The sequence below is a fragment of the Rhinolophus sinicus genome, chromosome 12 (genome assembly GCF_057876585.1).
Source record: "Rhinolophus sinicus isolate RSI-liver-muscle chromosome 12, RSI-T2T, whole genome shotgun sequence".
NCBI lineage: Eukaryota > Metazoa > Chordata > Mammalia > Chiroptera > Rhinolophidae > Rhinolophus > Rhinolophus sinicus.
The window spans coordinates 56284221-56303416 of NC_142512.1; the positions used below are offsets into that span (position 1 = coordinate 56284221).

Sequence of the window (19196 nt, forward strand, 5' to 3'; positions counted from 1 at the left end):
GCACGTGAGAAGGTATTCTGCAATGGCCTGTGGGTGCTCATGGGAATTCAGTCAGGGCGATGCATAGTATCGTTCCGGTCTTTATATTAGTAGTCATTTTTTTTAAAACTAGAAAAAATATAATTTCTATGAGTGGAGTTTTCTTTGTGAGAAAGTTTGTATCTGTCAGTTTTAACGTATCACTTACAGAAGGCTGTCAACTCTCTGACCGGGATTGTGGATTTGGTTCTGGCAGCCCCGCTCTGTGTATTCTGAACTCTGATGATAAGACCATGCACGTTCTAGGTGGTTTATGTCTTTCTGATGATCTGGCCTGTGTGTCGTCATGAATGTCCCCTTCATCTCCGGCAGGACTCGTCTCCAAGTCTGTTTTCTGGTTAGTAACACCTACGGCTGCCCCAGCTCTTCCACAACCAGGGTTTGCATGAAGCACCTTTTTGCGTCCAGCCTCGTGTGCCTTTGTAGTTAGTGTGTCTTGTGAACAGCAGGATGTGATCTTGCTTTTCATCCTGTCTGATATAAACAATGAGGAAACAGAGAAATTGACGTGGAAAGCAGGGCATGCTAGAGGCTCCCTGTCCTGGACTCGAAAACGCCAGGGCCCACTGTCGGGGGAGTGAAGACACAAGTCACGGAGTGAGAGAACACACGCTGATGAAGGACTCGTATCCAAAGTATAAAAAGAGCGCTCAAAACTCAACAAGTAAACAAACAACCCGATGGAAAACTAGGCAAGAGACCCGAACAGACACCCCACTGCAGGAAATACACAGATGGCAACTGAGCATTTGAGATGGTGCCCGACATCCTATGTCGTTAAGGAACTGCAAACTGAAATGACAGCAAGACAGCAGTGCGCACCTGTGAGGAGGGTGGCAGCCAGAGCACTGGCGGCACCGAGTGCGGGAGGAGCGGGGCCGCGGGAGCTCTCACGCCTGCTGGGGGTGTGCAAACTGGCACGGCCACCTCGGGGGACCGTCTGGCAGTGTCTTAGAAAGCTAAACCTACCATCTGATCTAGCAGTGGCACTCCTACCCTGTTTCCCCGAAAATCAGACCTAGCCGGACAATCAGCTTTAATGCGTCTTTTGGAGCAAAAATTAATGTAAGACCCAGTCTTATATTACATAGAACCAGGTCTTATAGTAAAATAAGAGCTGGTGTTATGTTATGTTATGTTATGTTATGTTATGTTATGTTATGTTATGTTATGTTATGTTATGTTATGTTATGTTTTATGTTATGTTATGTTATGTTATGTTATGTTATGTTATGTTATGTTATGTTATGTTGTTACGTTATGTTATGCTATGTGACCCGGTCTTATGTTAATTTTTGCTCCAAAAGATGCATTAGAGCAGATTGTCCGGCGAGGTCTTATTTTCGGGGAAACACAGTAGGTATTTGCCCAAATGAGTAGGAAGTCTGTGCCCACACAGAAACCTGCACATGGAAGTTTATAATGGCTTTATTCACAGTTGCCCAAAGCTAGAAGCACAAGATGCCCTTCAGTAGCGGTCCGTCCAGACAAGGGAACATTATTCAGTGATAAAAAGAAATGAGCTACAAGCCAAGAAAAGACGTGAAGGAACCATCAATGCACGTCACTAAGGGAAAGAAGCCCGTCTGAGAAGGCAGCATGCTGTGTGGTCCCAACTATGACATCCTGGAGAAGGCAAAACTATGGAGACAGTAAAAAGATCAGTGGTTGCCAGCGGTGTGGGGAGTGTGGGGTGAGCAGGTAGGCACAGATGGGCACTAGGGCAGTGAAAATACTCTGTGTGACACCATAACAGTGGATCCATGTCGTTTCACGTTCATCCAGACCCACAGAAAGTACAGCACCCAGAGTGAGCCTTGATGTCAGCTACGGGCTCGGTGAGAAGGGTCATGCCCCTGACCCAGGAGCACACGTGAAATTGCCGCAGACTACAGCTTGTGTGCCCATAACAGGGCACCGTTCTCTCTCCCTCTTCCCATGTCTGCTGACTCACGCCCACGATGCTCTCAGCCCCTCTCCTCTTCCCCCACGTCTGACAGGTGCGTTTGTTCTGCTTCAGCCCCATCACCCTGGACCAAGGGCAGGTCCTACCACTTAGACGCACGGGAGCAGCCGACAGTGGGAACTAACTCCTGGGACTGTGTCCGACTCACAGCAGAGAGTGTTCTGTTAACAGACCATTGGTAATGCGGAAACTGCAGTACATCTGGGAAATTGTGATTGCTAAGCTTTTCTTAAAAACACACAATGGCTGTTTGAAAAACATCCATAAGTTCAGTTCCCTAAACTTGAAAACTTCCGTGGTTTCCGAGCAGCGTGCTGACTCCCGCAGGCCCAGGCCTCCTTTGTTCTGCCTGGCGTGTTTTCATCTCGCCGGGAGAGAATCTTCACGGTTCCTACTCAGCTGTCCCACACACACTTAGGAGTACAAAACGTCCTGGATGGCGTAGGACCCCGTCCTGAAGCAAGTCAGCTGCTCCCAGGAGGTGACCAGTGCCAGCCACGTCACGGTCCCCGCGTGGACACAGCCCGAATGCCCAGTGGCCGTGACCCTTGGGGTCTCCCACGCTGCAGCCGGCCATGTGCCCTTTTCTTTGTCCTTTCTTTTGTCCATCTCGTCTGTGACATGTAGGTTTTTGTGCAAAAATGATCACAGAAGTGGTTTTTAAAAATGGAAGTAAGACTTGGAAACAACCCAAATGTCTAGCAACAGGAGAAGGGATCGGTACATTCTGGAACATTAATCCGACGGGGAATTAATTAAAGCAACTCACAACAGTATGGATCGATTTTAGAAACATGCAAGTTGAATTTAAAGAGTTAGCTGCATTACATTTGATATAGTTTTTATAAAACTCAAAAATAAGCAACATAAACACCTATGTTTTAGGGCGACACAGGCATGAGTTAAAAGTATTTTTTAAAAGTGAGGGAATAAAAGCACAAAACTAATGACCGTGGTTTCGAGAGGGAAGCCTTTGGCAGGAGAGCGGGGTAGTGGGTGGGCCAAGTCCCTTCCGCAGAATAATCTCCTGCTGCTAATGAGGGGTCGGGATGCGCAGTCTCCTGGGGACCGTAACTCACACATGCTAGCACACACACCGTGAATCAGACAGATCGGGGACCTGCCAGCAGCAAGACCCGCAGTGTAGGTGGCATAGGTCACATCCGTTCTTGCTCTTTAGCACTAACGCCGTGAAGGGTGCATTCCTCTCGCTGGACCACAAGAAGAGCGGGGATGTCTCGGTGCTTCTCCCTTTCACTGAGTGGATGTTTCTAGTTGGACATAGAGTCATTCCTAAAACAACAGTGCACACAGTGGCAAGTACATAAGGATGTAAAGAACCGTATCATTACAGTGGAATGAAACACGGGTGAAACTGTCTCGGTACCTAACTCAGGAGTCATCAGCATGAATCGTAGATGCCACTTCTTCCTTCAGGAGCCGGAGAGTTGCGCGCATTTCGGCAGCTGGCTGCCGCTGTCCTTGTCATGAGCACGCTACCCTGGAAGTGTGGGTCACAGGAGGACTGTGCTGGGGGACGTTCACATCTGGAACACCAGAGTGAACCCCACATTGACCAGTGTTTGGTAAAACCCACTCCGGGGAGGACGAGTGAGTTAGAACTCCTGACCCAGGTGGCTCCATCCACAAGACACAACGTGGAATGAAAAAGGAAACTGGAAGATACGGCGAGTGGTGCCATCCACAGCAGTTCTGAGGGACCCACGGGATTCATTAATACTGTAAAGATGATGTGTCCACAAGCAAAGGTACACAGACCTTCCGGGGGACACTGCACCCCCAAGTCCCAGCCAGCAGTGACCCCTGGAGGAAAGCGGGGAGAGAGTCCAGAGGGTGCAGACAAGTGCAACTCTGTTCATAATGTTGTCTCTGCTTAGCTGGACCATGGATACTGGTGACTGGTGCTGAGTATGTATTTTTTGTATGTGAAATGTTTAATAGTGAAAAATAATAACCAAATTTTAGAAGAAATGTAGGGTACGGCTGAAGGCCAGTTTCGTTAGTACACAAACAACTGTTATAAATCAATTGAAAGTCTTCAAGAAGAGCACCACCGAGGAACAACGAACCAAGCACTTGCCCAGGCGTGTAAAGACGAAGTGCCGTGGCAGGTAGGAGTGGGGGCAGCTCTGACTCAGGCCGGGAAACAGTGACGCGATGGCCATGTTCACTCCTGAGGAAATGAGAGGATACCTGCAGCCTCGACACCAGCAGTGGCTGGAACGCGGACGCAGGCAGCCTTTCCGGGCACGTGGCTTTGACCCTGTGCCTCAGTTCAGAAGGTGTGCAGAGCTCACGGCACGACTGTCGGCAGCACCACGTACCACTCATAGCTGGGGACCAGCGGGCAGTTACCGCGGGGCTTAATAAAATAAATCTTCTGTGCACGTCTAGTTACAGAATTGAGCCAGAGGTAAAAAGTAACCCAGGTGGGTGTTCAAGGTCATTAAGCTCAAGCAGGGGGGTGCAGCGCACTCGGGGGGGTATAATCCCACTGCACGGACAGCTGTACGTCTTCTGGAAGTGTTCTCGCGTTTATATATGACTGTATACACCGTGTTTCCCCGAAAATAAGCCCCAGTTAAGATCTCAGCCAGACGGATACATTTAGTACGTTATGAGGGTGTTTCAGAAGAAGATGGCATGACTGTATTTAAACAAATGTAGATTGTTGTACATGAGAAAATAAGACATCCCCTGAAAATAAGCCCTAGTGAAGCAAAAATTAATATAAGACCCGGTCTTATTTTTGGGGAAACACTGTATATAAAGTTTCAGATCAGACAGAGAAAAGCGGAGCGTACCGCTGGGGTGGGGGGTGGGGGGTCGGACAGCAGCTTGGACCAGAACTTGGTCGTTCATTTACGCTCATCTGTGCAGATTGAAAAAAAATACTGAATTTTACAATAAAGATTTGAAAATTAGTTAAAGTCTTGCTAAGAGTCTCGTCATCTTCAAATAAGTGAAAATGAAGACCAGTCCCCTCGGCTGTGGAGAAGGAGGTGGTGCAGTGCCAGGAACAGTCGGGGGGCAGCAAAGGGCTGAGCTGCCCTGGGCTTCCTGAAAACCTAAGACGGAAAAAAGAACCAAGCGGCTGTGCTCTTTCTCAGCGGGCGTAACCTCCTGGCAGCGCTGCTGGACGAGGCCTGTAAATAAATAGAGTAAATTGGCGGGTTTTCCCTGGCTCACTCCTCCAGCGGGGCAGGCCCCTCCCCCAAGTGTGTGTCGGATATAGGAGTGAGCGTCCCCCAGATACACTCCAGGCCCCCCAGGGCTGCCTCTGCTCCGTGGAGGTGGGGAGACCCACCCGCCGCCCCTGCTCCCCGCAATCAAGATCCGAGCCACCGAGATACAAGCGCGAAGATCGCCGCTCCAGGCCCCACTGCCCAGGCCAGGCCTGCGCGAAGCGGAGAGCCTGCTGCTCTGGGCGCTGCTTTCTCCCTGCAGCGAGCACAGGCCGCGTGCACCCCAGCACGGAGGGCGGGGGTGGCCCGTTCCCAGCTAATGGTGTTGATGCTGAGCGGGGCAGTGGCAGGAAAGCAGAGACTTCAGTGAGGTCCCTTAGCTCTGGCCCTGCTCACCGCTGCCTTATGAAACTAGCACCAGGCTCTTCCTGTTTCCACGGTGCAGTGTTAATTACCAGCTCCCACAATGCCGCTCCGCTCGCACTGCCACAGCTCGTTTTCATCCTAGTGACCCTAAAATGACACTGCACCCCAACCCACATCACCTGCTCCCCTCCCCTTCGCCAGGGTGGGAGGGGACCACGTCCTATCCCCAGGACCCTGTGTACCCTCAGGCCTCCCCCGTTTACCTGTTGGTTCCGACCTCCTAAGCCCAGCATCTCCTCCTGGCCCTGGGTGCTGCCTCCTGCTGCCTCTTACCAGCCTTCAGGTGTGCCCGGGACTGTCTCCTTTCCTGCTCTGTGACATTGCAAATGGAAAAAGTGGGCTTGGGAAGTGTTCCTGCTGCCACGTCAGAAGGTCCAGGTGACGCCCTAACTGGAAAGTGAGTGTCCTCTGTCTTCGTCACACACTTGCCACATCTGCACCGGCTTCTCAAAGTGCAGGTTCAGGCCGAGCAGCACCAGGCAGCTTCTTAGAACTTGTACGAAACGCACATTATCAAGACTCCAGGAGGCTGCTCTGTCGAGGCCCCGCCCCATCCGCTGCCCTGAGCCCTCAGGCCTTCTGGTGACCACTCATTTGACAACCGACTCGCCGTAAGTCCGGTTTTCAGATACAGGACATCGGAGAAATCAAGGAAGATACGATCTAAGGTTTCATTCTCTTGGCGTGGAGGAAGCACTATTTTTAAAAACATTTACACTCGTATGACGACGTAGTCTAGAGTTTTCCAGCACTTCTCCTGGAGAAAAACGACGTTTGCTGGTGGCCTTCAGCTGTCACAGGCAAACCCAGAGTGCTGGATGTTGGACCCTGCTGCGTTCTTGGTGAGGAGAAAATCGCAGTTGTAACAAATCATACATGTGCTCTAGCGCAAGTACCGCTTTTCAAAAATCACAGACACATTTTTCTGATAACTGTGCATTTAGAAACCTTCATGATCCGTCTGAATCTCAGCAGAATCAGTATGAACTGTATACTGAACAGAATAAGAGGCGCCTATATGATTGTGACAATGCAGTTTTCAAAAGCCAATAAATTTGATTATTTAAATAGCATGTCTCCAGAGTTGCTCCTACTATTTGAGCTGCAGTCGAGGAGGCAGAGGAAGCTTCTTCAGCCTTAAGGACGATAAAGGACTGCGTTCTTGGACTTGGACTTGGTGGTGGCCACTCACGGCTCCCAGGCACCGCCCCCCGACACCTGACATTTCCGGCCATCACGTCCTGCTGCTCCCCGTCAGTGTGTGTTCAGAAAACACTCTTGGGAAGGAAGACGGAGCTTCCGCTCCCCATGCCCCTCGGCTGTCCTCGGAGAACGGCCGCAGCAAACATTTTCACAGCCCGGGGCAGGCAGGGTGACATACCCAGATGTCCCACAGTGCCTGTCTGTGTGGGTGTGGCCTGAGGACGTGTGCGGCCAGAGGGGCTTTGCAGCACAGCCCTGAGCCAGGTGCCGGGGGGCCATTTTCACCTGGCACCACTGGTGACTCACACTCGGAGTTCTTGGGCGGGAGATGCACTCAGCGTCTTCTCAGAACTGGGGAGTGACTGCTTCAGAGGTGGACAGTGGATGAGAAATGCCCTTCCTGGGCCACCTCTTCTGGTGCGCAGAACTGTGGGACGTAACAAGCAGCAGTGTTGCCAGCGTATGCTTGTGCCGTGATTGCCCAGACTGCTGCGCAGTCTTCTCTCCTCTGAGTGTCGGGGTCCCTGCCCAATCGAAGGGTTCATTGTGGCCTCTCCTCGTCGTAGTGGGGCTGCATGTCCACCAGCGGGAGGGAGGGAGGGAGGGTGCTGGGAGTGGGCGTGGAGCAGGGCTCCTTCCGCTGGGCTGGGGAGACGGTCATTCCTGTTGTGCTCTGTCTGATGGAGCACCTGCTGGAGGCTTTTCACCTGTGCAGGTGACACACTACCTGCTTGTTAGAAAATAGTGGCTGAACATGGAGGTGTAGTAACCCCTGCAGCTTTCTCTTTCTCCCCTCCTTTTAATGGTTTGTGTTTTTTCTTTTAAAAAATACAACTTTTTTATTGTAAAAGATTCTAAAAGAAATAGATATGACCTCCTACCCCCACCCCCCAGGCACACCTTCGCCTCCCAAGCCCAGTAAACAGCCTTTACCAGCTTGGCACTTAGGATCGTTTATTTACATGACCTATTCACACACACTTACCAAGTTCTCCTGATGTGTGACGCTAGCGATTTTACGCACACTTCATAACTTTTCCATTTCTTGCCACAAATCGGGATCATATTATATGTGAGGTTCCAACACTTGCATTTTTAAAATCACAATGAGTCTCTGACATCTTTCCACATCAATGTGTGTCAATAACCTGTCTTTTGACAGCTATGTGGGGTTCTCTGCCATGGGCGTATGGCCGCTACTTTGCTTAAGGATCCCTTTCTAGTGGGTATGTTAGGGTCAGGATCGGCCGTGATGGTCTCTGGGACGGTGGGGCCTGTGCGGCGTCGGCATGACGGGGCCCAGGCCTCTTGCATCCGACAGCTCTGCTCTTCCTCGGCTCCTGTCCTCTGCAGGGAAGGAAAAGGTGAAGGGTGAGCCTGAGGGCGGCACCACTTCTGATCACGTCCCATGGGTCAGAATTTGGCTGCAGGATCAGGCTTAGCTGCACGGAAGCTGGGACATGTGCTGGGCTGAAACATCCCTTGATGAAGGGGAGGGAGAAATAGGTGTTGGACCTGCAGTCTCTTCCCGGTGCCGTTTGGGCAGCTGACGGCTTCTGCGAGTCAAAGTGCTGTGTGTCTTTTGTGTCCTTGTACGGACACTCCGTGTATGTCTAAGGATGGATGCCTAGAAGTCAGGCGGGACTGCCGTTCAATGTTTTGTAAGTCCTGCCAGACTGCGTTCAAAGAAGCGTCCTACCCACGAGGAACCAGTGCCTTTCTTACCAAAACAAAGAAAAAATTCCTTTATTTTGCTTTTATATTTAGTTTTTAACTCTACCCTGATTTTGAGTATGTAGAGCCTCAGATAGCAATGTGGAATGGTTAGTTAGAGGTGGCAGTGTCACTTGCTGAATTGTTCCTTCTCTCTTCACTGAGTTAAAATGCCACCTTCATTACGATTACATATGGGGATCTATTTCAGGACTTTGCCTGCTGTTGGTTTGTCTGTCTTGCCCTCCCTAATCCCATCCTGTAATTACCATGGATTTATAGTGTATTTAACGTCAGCAGTGCGAGTCCTTACTCATTGTTCTTTATTAAAAACTACTTTTTACTATTCTGGTGCATTTCTCTTTGTCACTAACTTTAGAATCAGCTGGTTAAAGTCCGTGAAAGAAAATCCGTGCTGGTAATGTGATGGGACTTGCGTTGACATTGTACATTCTTCGGGAAGAACTGCTCTCCTTAGAACCCGTCAGTGACAGTTTGTCCTGAGGGCGCGTCTCCACGTGTCCCTTACATGGTGCAGTGATGGCAGGCAAGCTGCCCAATCAGGGCAGGCCCGCAGCGTGGCATGGCCAGTAGAAGCAGCGCGTGGCGCCCTGTGGTGTAACGTCCACACGTCCACACACACCTGGTTCGTTGGCCTGGCCTTATCCTGTCTGGGATGGGACTCACCTGGCACGTGGCTGTGTGCACGGAGGAAGCCTCTGCCGCCTGTGATGACAGGCTTCCCCAGGCCCGTTTTTCTTCTTGCCGTCTGTCTTTCTCCTCTGCTGCATCACAGACAGTCATGTCGGCAGCACCTGTCGCTGCCGCCTCACCTGCCGGGCACAGCCACTTTCACTGTACGTGTCCACACTGACTTCTGCCAGTTTCCCACCTTGTTGGTGCTCGAGGTGGGTACACAGGTGAGACGCTCTGTGCAGTTGCATAAAAATGTTACCTGCGAGCGAGCGTTTGTCCTGTTCCTCAAGTGAGCTGAGGCGCTCTTGTCCACGTTCACCGGTACCTGGAAGGTTTCCAGGACTGAATGGTGTGGCGTGTCCAGAGCAGTACTCCCCTTAGCGGATGAGTGCTGAGGTACCATCCTGTGATTTGAAAACGAAGTACAGGGCCACGTCCACTGGTACCCTCACGTGTGAGGTTTTAAATCACCTGGAGGGTAACGTCGTCTGGGATGAAAGCGACAGTGGGGAACGTGTCTCACGCCCTCCGCAGGGCTCCTTCCTGCTCCTGTGAGGTGCCCACTGTGTCACTAAGCATGGGTTCCCGAGGGAGCGTCCAGCGCATGTCCTCTACAAGACAGAGCTGTGGTTCGGTTGCAGGGGGTGGGAGAGGAGGGTACATAACAGAGGTGCCATGGGACACATGCAGGGAAACCCCGTGCAAGGGAGTGAGCACACGGCCTCCCAGGAGGCAGCAAGCCGCTGACCCGGGTGACGGCAGCCGGCTGAGCAGCAGAGGGGCCGGGTTGGAACTGTGACGGCCCCGTGCTGGCACTGGGGGTGCCCGGCCCACAGGCAGCTGGTGCAGGAGCTGTCTTTGCTGTCACTGACTAGAAGTGACAGCTCGGGAAGTCCCGTGGCCGGGCCCCATGTGTTGTACCCTCTGCTCGTGGTGCTCGTGGCCGGCAGAAGTCACTCACATGCACCGTGTTTTGTTTTCCAGAACTACACTCAGTACATCCCTCTGTCCATCTATGACCTCCAGACGTGGATGGGCAGCCCGTCCATATTCGTCTACGACTGCTCCAACGCTGGCCTCATCGTCAAGTCCTTCAAGCAGTTTGCCCTGCAGCGGGAGCAGGAGCTGGAGGTGAGCGTCAGCCCAGACTGGGCTGAGCTTGGGCTTCTGGCCTGGGGGGCTGGTCCCCCGTGGCGCCCCCTGCCCTTTGAGTGGAGATGTGCTGGGATTGCTCAGGCATGGCCGTCCATTCAGTGACGGACCCTGGGGGGCGCTCGGGACAAGGTCGTGGGCTTTTCACATTGCATTTTACTCGGTGACATTTTAAATCTGAGCATTAATTAAGTGATAACAGTAGCAGAGTTGATTTGTGCTCTAGTGGCTGCAGATAAATGTTAAGGTGAAGCAGACACATTATTTTAGGAGAAATGGAGCCATGTCCGGGCACGGTCTTCAGTTTCACTCACATCTTATTTTCCCCCATTTGATTTTCTTCTGTGTTTAAACACAAACAGACAAAAACCCACTGAACTAAATACCGGACACAAACCCAAACAGCTGTCCTTGCAGTGACCTTGTAAAGAACTAGAGCGCCAGTGTGGTGCTCTGATCGTGAAGACACGTTTCACTCAGTTGTTGTAATTGATGTTTGGGGTTTGAATTACACGGTGAACTCCGAGGAGACACTGAAGGGGCCGTTTCAGGTACGAGGCTGGTCTGTGCTGCGCGCCAGCAAGGCCAGGACTCTGCAGGACGTTCGTTCTTCTCAGGCCCAGAGCCCACGTGGCCCGAGCGCGTGTCCTCAAGCCCTGTGGCCTCTCAGATCTCCAGGGATTGTTACGTTGGTCACACACCGTCTGCGGGGGTTTCTGGAACAGAAGTTAATGTTTCGTGTTTACACTCTGAGGAGCCCTCACACAGAGCAGCGTGTGAGACGACTGACGGTGTGCCCTTCAGTCTTAGAAATGGAGCCAAGCACCACCACTTAGTAGTATGTCTGCATCCCGTGATAAAGGGGGGAAGGTCAAGTTTTGTGACATCACGTTTGTACCTCACTTTTAGCCGTTTCATCTACACTTACCCACGGGGTAGGTAGCTGGTGAGCCCTCAGAAACTCAAGGGGTGATTGACTCTTCCTTGCATCAAGTAGTCAATACGGCAAATGAATTTCTTTTTATATTTCTAATATATAAATAAAAATGCCAAAGAGTCCTGTCTGATCTTCCTACCTGATTTATGAGCTCCTGCCGTTAAGGAAAGCCCAGCACTCAGCCTAGTTAATGAGACTGTAAATGTAGCCCCGCCCACCCCTTTGGTGGCAGGCGGCATCTGTGTCTCCTGCATGAGACCAAGTGTTTACTTTCCAGACTCCGAGTATCTGCTTCGTCAGAGCTTCGTGTGTTCTGTCTGTGTTGCCAAGGATCAATCAGCTGAAGAAACTGTTCATTTCGCTGAGTGCAACAAGAAAGACTGCTATGCATCTTTTGGGGGAAAAAATGTTTACTGGACTAATTCCTCATGGAGGAGAGCAGATGACAAACACGTGATCTGAAGTGTTAAATAGATGCCAGTGCAAAGTTATACCATATGTCTAATAGCTAGCTCTGACTTCTAGCTTCAGCCTTTTTTTAATTACAGTGTGAGTAAGTCTTGTATTTTTCCATCGCACTTACTGTTATTGGCTATTGTTCAGTTCTCTTGCATAAACAGCGGAAATTAAAATGATAAAACTGGCCTCCAGCCAATATCATAATGTTCATGTTTGTCGTTTTATCTGCTGTACATACTGCAGTCTAGTGGGGCCTCTTGGTTATTTTTGAAAAACTTCTCATCCTCCCTACAGTTGGCCAAATTCTTTGTAAATTTACAATGCCTTTTAACATTTTTATTGAGTAGATGATAACACGTGAAGTGAAAAAGTTGGCAGGTAAATTGTTTGTGCCAATGTTTAAAAAATATAGAGGGCAAAAAAATGATTGACTCTGATGAAAGAAATGGTTACTTGGACCAGAGAGCATCCGGGTAACAAACATTAGCACAGCTGTGAGCAGATGAACGTTGGGAGATGATTGTCAGCTCTTGGACTCCTGGTTGCTCGGGGTGTGTGCTGCGCCCAGGAGCTCACATCTGTGGACTTCCCTGTCCGAGGGTCCTGCAGGGGAAGCAGGAGAGGCCTCGGAAGGCGCAGCATGAATCTTCACACACAAGTGGCCCTCCTGTATTTGGATTTTCTGTATCTTGTAACCTTTGCAGTTTTCAGTGATACTTGTGTTTTTATCTCTAGTTGCGTCAGGAATCAGTACTATCTTTGGTTTTAGGTCCTGAGGCTCCTCAGACTTTCTTTTGCGTCTTGACGTTCCCAACCTGGGTCTCAGTCTCGTCTACACTTCTGCTTTTCCGATTATCTTCTGTCTCTGGCCGTAATTAAGCCCCCATGCTTCCTGTGTGGGTTGGTTCTAAAAATGACAAACATTAAACCTCGATTATCTGATTACAACCATGTAGATTTTGTTCTCTGAAGCAAAATTGGGTGCTGTCATTTCCATTTTTATAACAGTTTTTGTTTGTTCCTTTGATTTTCCTGGAGAGTTTCTCTTTTCTTCTTATTAGATATTTAATATTCCTCCAGTTTCCCAATTTACAAGGACAGCATGGAAGCTCCGAGCATGTCCTTGTCGCAGGCCCCTCCTCCCAGCCTCCCCCACCTCCAGTGACTGTTGTGTCACCCTGGTCGCTCTCCTGCACACAGCCACGTTTCCCCAGGTCCACCTCTTCCTCTTTCTTGATTTGCTCCTTTGTTCTGCTGGGGCAGACCCTCCAGTAACATGAGAAAGGGCATGTGGCAGAAACCTTTCCCAGACCTCAATTGTTTGCATTTGGAGTACTTTCAGCTGCGAGTAATAAAAAGTCTCACTGTTGGTTTTGAAACAAACAACAGTTTGTCTCTTCACTAACATCCCTGGGACAGATGATGCAGTTATTCAGTGACATTGGGGACCCCAGCTGCCTTTATCTTTCCGCTCCAGCACCCTCGGCCACTAGGTGTTTTGCCCTGGTGGCCGCAGTGTTCCGGTCTCAGCACCAGGAGTTTCCTTCATCTTCGAGACCCAATCAGGTGGGGAAAGGGCAGTGCTGCCACCTCTGTCTCTCATTAGGAAAGCAAGGGCAGACATGTCCTCACAGCTGATGGGCTGGAGCTAGCTGGGTCACGTGGCCACCTAGAGTTGGCGGGTGGCCAGAGGGGATGCAGTTGGGAATGGGTAGGAGACCATCTGAGGAGTGTCAGCCAGACTGTGTGTGTGAAACGCCTCGTTCTAGCCACGTGGTTACGGGCGGCTTGAGGATGGAGGTTTAGGCCGTTTTCACTGAACACTGTCGCTCTGAACTCTTGCAATGGTGAGTAGATGCACATGAAAAGTCTGCCCACTGGCCTCGATGTTGTAACTAAGAATCCAGACGTGCAGCTACCTACGTTCAAATAAAAGCCATAGGAGGCCTAGTTATATTCGTAATGCACAGAATGTATGTTGAAAGAGTTGGAAAGAGAGAGAAACAGAATTCAAATATTCTTGCACCAACTTTCATCTCAGATATTAAATCTTTGGTCTGTAACTACAAAGGAAGACTGAGTCTTAAACAGACTGTCTTTGAAATGGTTTTTATTGCATTTTATCCGTCAGCTGTGCTCCTGCGGTGTTTTTTCCCTCTGGGCGGTTCCAGCTCTTGCCTGCAGTGGCGACAGCAGTAAAGATGGAGTCGGGTCTGGGCAGTTTTCTCTTTGGCTTTGGAGGCGAGTGAGTTGCTGTCTCGTGGTAGAACAGAAATGCCTTTTCCTTTACACAGACACACTGGGCGGGGCTGTGTCTGGTGAGTCTGGGTCCTGAGCATAACCATCTTCACTGCTGCACGCGAGTGGCACTTCGTGGTGGCGGCCACGGCAGTAGTGTGGGAACGTCTTCCCGAAGGGCGGGGCCTGCTTTAAGAAGAATCCTTAGTTGAGGGTCAGCTCCTCACTCCAGTGGCCTCGTGCTCTTTCTGACTACTTGTCTGCACCCTGCGAGGCTTCGCTTGTGTCGCCTCCAAGTAAGTGGTGCTTCTGTCCGGCCTCTGGAAACACTGCTGTGTGAGCCCCCCCTGCGAGCTCCAGCCGGGCCGCCGGGCGGCAGAGCTGCTCAGTGCGCGTGCGTTTGCACAGTGAGACTCAGGCTGGGTCTGCAGCATCGCTGCCCGGTGCCCGCCCTTCTGCAGCCCGTGTGTGAACTGACGCAGGACATGCTGTTCATCGCTGAGACTAAATTCTCTGTCAGATATTTAAGTATAACGATTCTGACAAAAACGACTAACACCGGAATCTTCATGTTTCTTCAGAAATGTTCACTGTGCATCACGTAGAACGAAACAATCCCCACTTTGAAGTCTTGTGGCTCCACTGCCCCTGCTGTGGGCGGATGGGACGTGGCAGGCATGTCCCTGGGTTCGCCACAGAAGCCAGCGCTCGGTGTTAGAAGGTCGTGTCACAGCGTCCGTCGCTGGCTTCTGAGCATCATGGGGTAATTCTGAGGTTGTCTGTGTCCTGGTCACTGGTCGCTGCGTTGGAATTTGTGTGTGTGAACTTGCGGGCATCTCCATGGACTCACTGTGCGACTTCATGGCTTCAGGAGGCGGCATCCACGGTGCTGCTGCCAGGAGCTGGTCCGTCTGTCTCCCAGGCCTTGCTTCTCTTCTCTCCCGTTCTCGTCTGTAATTTCATAGTTATCATTTGTAGGGAGTAGGGAAATGAGCAGAAGTTCGTTAGGTGATAACTTTGTTAGTTTTCTTTTTAAATTTTTAAATAATGTCACCTTGTAGGTTTTTAAAAGACGTTCTCCTTTTTTCTAAGTTATCTTTATTTCCTCCATTATAAATTTTCCTCTGATGGTTTATCTGGATTATTCTCTTTGAGACTGGAGGCTTATTACGATTCTGTGTTTATCCTATTTAAGAATGAGGAGAAAGTACCTCTGTGGCTGTGTCCACAGGTAGAAATTGTCACCCAAGAGCTTTGCTTTATGAGAAGCTTGTGGGGAACTGCCTGCACGCAGGGCACCCTTAGTCACATGACAGAGGGCATCATTTTTCTGGAATGCCAGTGTCTGTCCTAGCCAACCTCGTTTTCCCCAGACACATCAGTAACTCTCTTTAGAGAAGAAAACCCCTGAGTGCTTTCCAGGGAGGGGTGGGGGCAGGTGGTTGCAGGTCGCCTGGCTTCAGGCACACCGGGGAGCCGTGGGCTGTCCCCATGACAGGTGTGCAGGTGGCCCTGGTCTCCCAGCCCGGCCACTGCAGGCTGGACCTGAGGACTGCCTTCCGCGCTCCTCTGCACGCCCTCTGGACGGCTTCCCGCCCTCTGAATGCAGGCTGGCACTTCATGTGTAGTGGGCTGTAAGCGGTCATGTAGCGAAGGTTTTCAAAACAGTGTGAAGAAACTAAAGTAGTTGAATCCCCCCAACAACAGAATAGAGTCACATTTGTAATTTAAGGGGAAATGCTACCATTGCAACCTTATGTAGGAGAGTAGCGGGCTGTTAATTGAAAGGCAAGTGCAGCAGAAACCCCTTTAATTGGGATGCACACAGCTCCACCCCAGGACATGGCTGGGGAGAATAAAGCCATCATGGGAATGGCCCCGTGGGGAGGCTGGTCCGCAGAGCGCTCTGGTCAGCTGACTCACTGAGCAAAGCGTGGGAAGGCTCGTGGGAAGGTGGGATGAGAGAGGTAACCTCTAGGGCAGAGTCTGATGCAGGTGAGAGCTGGCAGGGGCAGCGGGCAGTGACGGTGGAGCGGGCACAGGGCAGGGCCCGGCCCGCCAGGCCAGGGGACCGCTCCATTATCTGTGCAACGTTTGCAGTTGGTGCAGTAGTTTTACATGAAGCCCTTTACAGCCTGTGCAGTAGGACGGTACGTACAACCCATGCCCTTCGGTGCTGCCAGGCGCCCGTGGTTGGTTTGGGAAGATTCAGTTATTCTCTGTCGGCACCTTTTACCGTTCTGCGTCCTGTCACCCGCGTCCTGTCATCTGAAGGCTTTGGGAGAAAGAAGAGTGATTTCGCTGCATAAAAATGTAGGAAACCTCACTGCTGATGGCATTAAGTGAAATCCACAGGTAAATGAAGTCTGTCATTCGTACTCTCAACTTTCAGTGTGTGACTAAGTCTGCTTCCTTCATGAACACCTCCCTGGGCCTGAAATCTTCCTCCGCTGACCTCTGAGAGCCGTTCTGCACACAATCACCTTGGCGATTAGTTAGGTATTGTCCTGCAGTGTCTCTTCTATTGCTTAAGCCTGTGGCGTAAACCTGTCAAGGATGCCTCATAGGAGTAGATGCTTAAAAACTATTTATAGTTTGGTCTGATGGGGAAATGCACGTTGGAATAAAGAAACTGCCTTTGTTGTCCTGTGAATAGAGCTGTGAGTCGTTGAATACGTTTGATCTTTGATTGATTTGTATGAAATGTAAAAAGAAACAAAGAAAAAATTAACCCAAATCCATGAGTATAATCACTGTTTGCTGCCCTCATAAAACTAGAATTTAATCCTTTTTTCCCATTTCATCTCTTTTAAAATATGTAAGAAATTGCTTAATATTCCCGGCCACGGGACATGGGCACCATCATGGGCGGTGGTGCAGTTTGGCCAGATGTCTGCTGGGCCCTGCTCGCTGTCACAGGAGGCGCTCCCGTCCCCGCCCCCGTCGCCTCCCAAGCCTTGGAGGCTTCTGCCTACCCTAGGCTGAAGCTAGAGGACACGGAGGTCATGGCCAGATGTTATCTCGCAAAGCATTTGTGGTGCACAGGGCAGTGGGGCTCCTGAGGCAGCCAGAAAAATGGCTGCACTAACCTGGCTGGACACGTGGCCTGCGGCAGAAGGGCAGGTGGGAAATCGCTAACCCATGTGAGGGGAGGGACAGGCAAGGAAGTGGGTTTTTTTTAAACACGAAGGTCTGAGGCCAGGAAAAGCCACTCGTTCTCTCTGCTCCTCTTCAGCGTCGCACAGGGAGACGCAGCCTGTGCAGTAAGTAAGGCTGCAGAAGGGCATGGAGGGCATACAGACTGGGAGAGAAGAAATTATCCTGTGTGTTTCTGAAGATGAAATACTCATCTGTGTTGAAATGTCAGCGTAACGATCTAATGGACATTTACGGAACTCTCCACCCATCAGCAGCAGAATATTCCTGCTTTCAAGTGTCCGTGGGGCATTCGTCATGACATGTTCTGGGCCATAAAGCAAAAGCCTCGACAAATCACACATATTTGAAACCACACAGAGTCTGTTCTTTGACCATAGTAGAACCAACTAGAAGGCAATAATAGAAAGACAACAGAAAAATCTCAGAAAACAATAAGTCTCAAGGGAAATAGAAAAAAAAAATACATTGAACTGAATTAAAAAGGAAATACAATATGTCCGTACTGATAATATGCAGCTAAAGCAATTGAAAGGGACATTTATAGCACTAAACGCTTATGCTAGAAAAGAGGGAAAGTATCAAATTAGTATTCTAAATTCCTACTTGTCTTAGTCCGTTTGAGATGCTACCAAGTGGATTATAAACAATAGAAATTTATTTCTCACTGTTCTGGAGGCTGGAATGTTCAGGATGAAGGTGTGAGTGTGGTCAGGTGAGGACCCTCCCCTGGTCCACAGCCAGGGCCTCCTCAGTGTTTTCTCGTGGTGGAAGGGGTTCCCGGGCTTCTATCAGGGCACTGAGCCCACCCTGAGGGCTCCACCCTCATGACCTCGTCACCTCTCAAAGACTCTCTCTCCTAATACCATGACCTTAGGGGTCAGGACTTCCATGTATGCATTTTGGGGGAACACAGACATTCAGACCACAGCATTACATCAAGAAACTAGAAAGGGAGAGTAAAGTAAACCCAGAGCAATCAGAAGACAGATTATCACGACGGTAAGAGCAGAAATTAAAATTGAAAACAGAAAAACGGTAGAGAGAAATCAGTGAAACCAAAAGCTGATTCTCAAAAGTAATCAATAAAATGGATAAATTTTGTTAGTCTAGCAAGACAAACAAAAAGAGAAAGAGAGAATAATTGGGCCCTGCAGCCATTATAAAAATAAGAAGGGATACGTGAACAACTTCACACTCACAAATCTGACAGCTTCAAAGAAATGGACCAGTCCCTCTAAAACCACAAACTACTGAATCCAACCAAGATGAACTAGACAACATGAATAGTCCTAATGCCACTAAAGAAATCGAATCTGTAGTTTTAAAGTGCCTGAAAAGGAAATCTCCAGGTTCAGATAGTTTCACTGGAAAAGTCTACCAAACATTTAAAGAAGAATTAGTGCCAATTTTATACAATGTCTTCCAGAAAACAGAAGGGGGAGGAAATACTTTCCAATTTATTTTATGATGCTACCTGTCTTGATTAGCCTGATGCTAAAATGGACACAGTACAAAAGAAAAAAACAAAACAAAACTGCAGACCAGTATTTCTCACAAACTTTGATGCAAAAATCCTCAGCAAAATAATAGCAAATCAATTCTAGCAGTTTATAAAAAGGATTGTACTCCACGATCGAGTGGGGTTTATCCCAGGTATGTAAGTCTGGCTTAATATTCAAGATATTAATTAATGTAATCCACCGTACCAACAGATTAAAGAAGAAAGATCATATGATCATATCAACTGACACACAAAAATTAAGCATTCAACAAAACCCAGCATCCTTTTGTGACTTAAAAAAAGAACCTCATAAACTAGGAATAGAGGGGAACTTCTTCAGCTTGGTAAAGAGCATCTATCAAAAACCTACAGCTGCCATCATACTTACTGGTAAAGACTGAATGTTTCCCCCTAAGACCAAGGATGACAAAGGATGTCCATTGTCACCGCTCGTATTCAGCATAGCCCTGGAAGTACTGGCCAGTGCAATAAGGCAAGAAA

The 19196-nt window shown here is 49.6% G+C and overlaps 1 protein-coding gene across 2 annotated transcripts in view; it reads left to right on the top strand.

Annotated features, from left to right (window-relative positions):
* RPTOR (regulatory associated protein of MTOR complex 1) overlaps positions 1-19196 on the top strand; it is a 271642-nt gene that overhangs the window by 110076 nt on the left and 142370 nt on the right. For both annotated transcript variants that reach the window (XM_019735643.3, XM_019735644.3), the window contains exon 5: positions 10234-10380. In XM_019735643.3, the coding sequence (XP_019591202.3) occupies positions 10234-10380 (147 nt within the window). The remainder of the gene's footprint in view (positions 1-10233; positions 10381-19196) is intronic.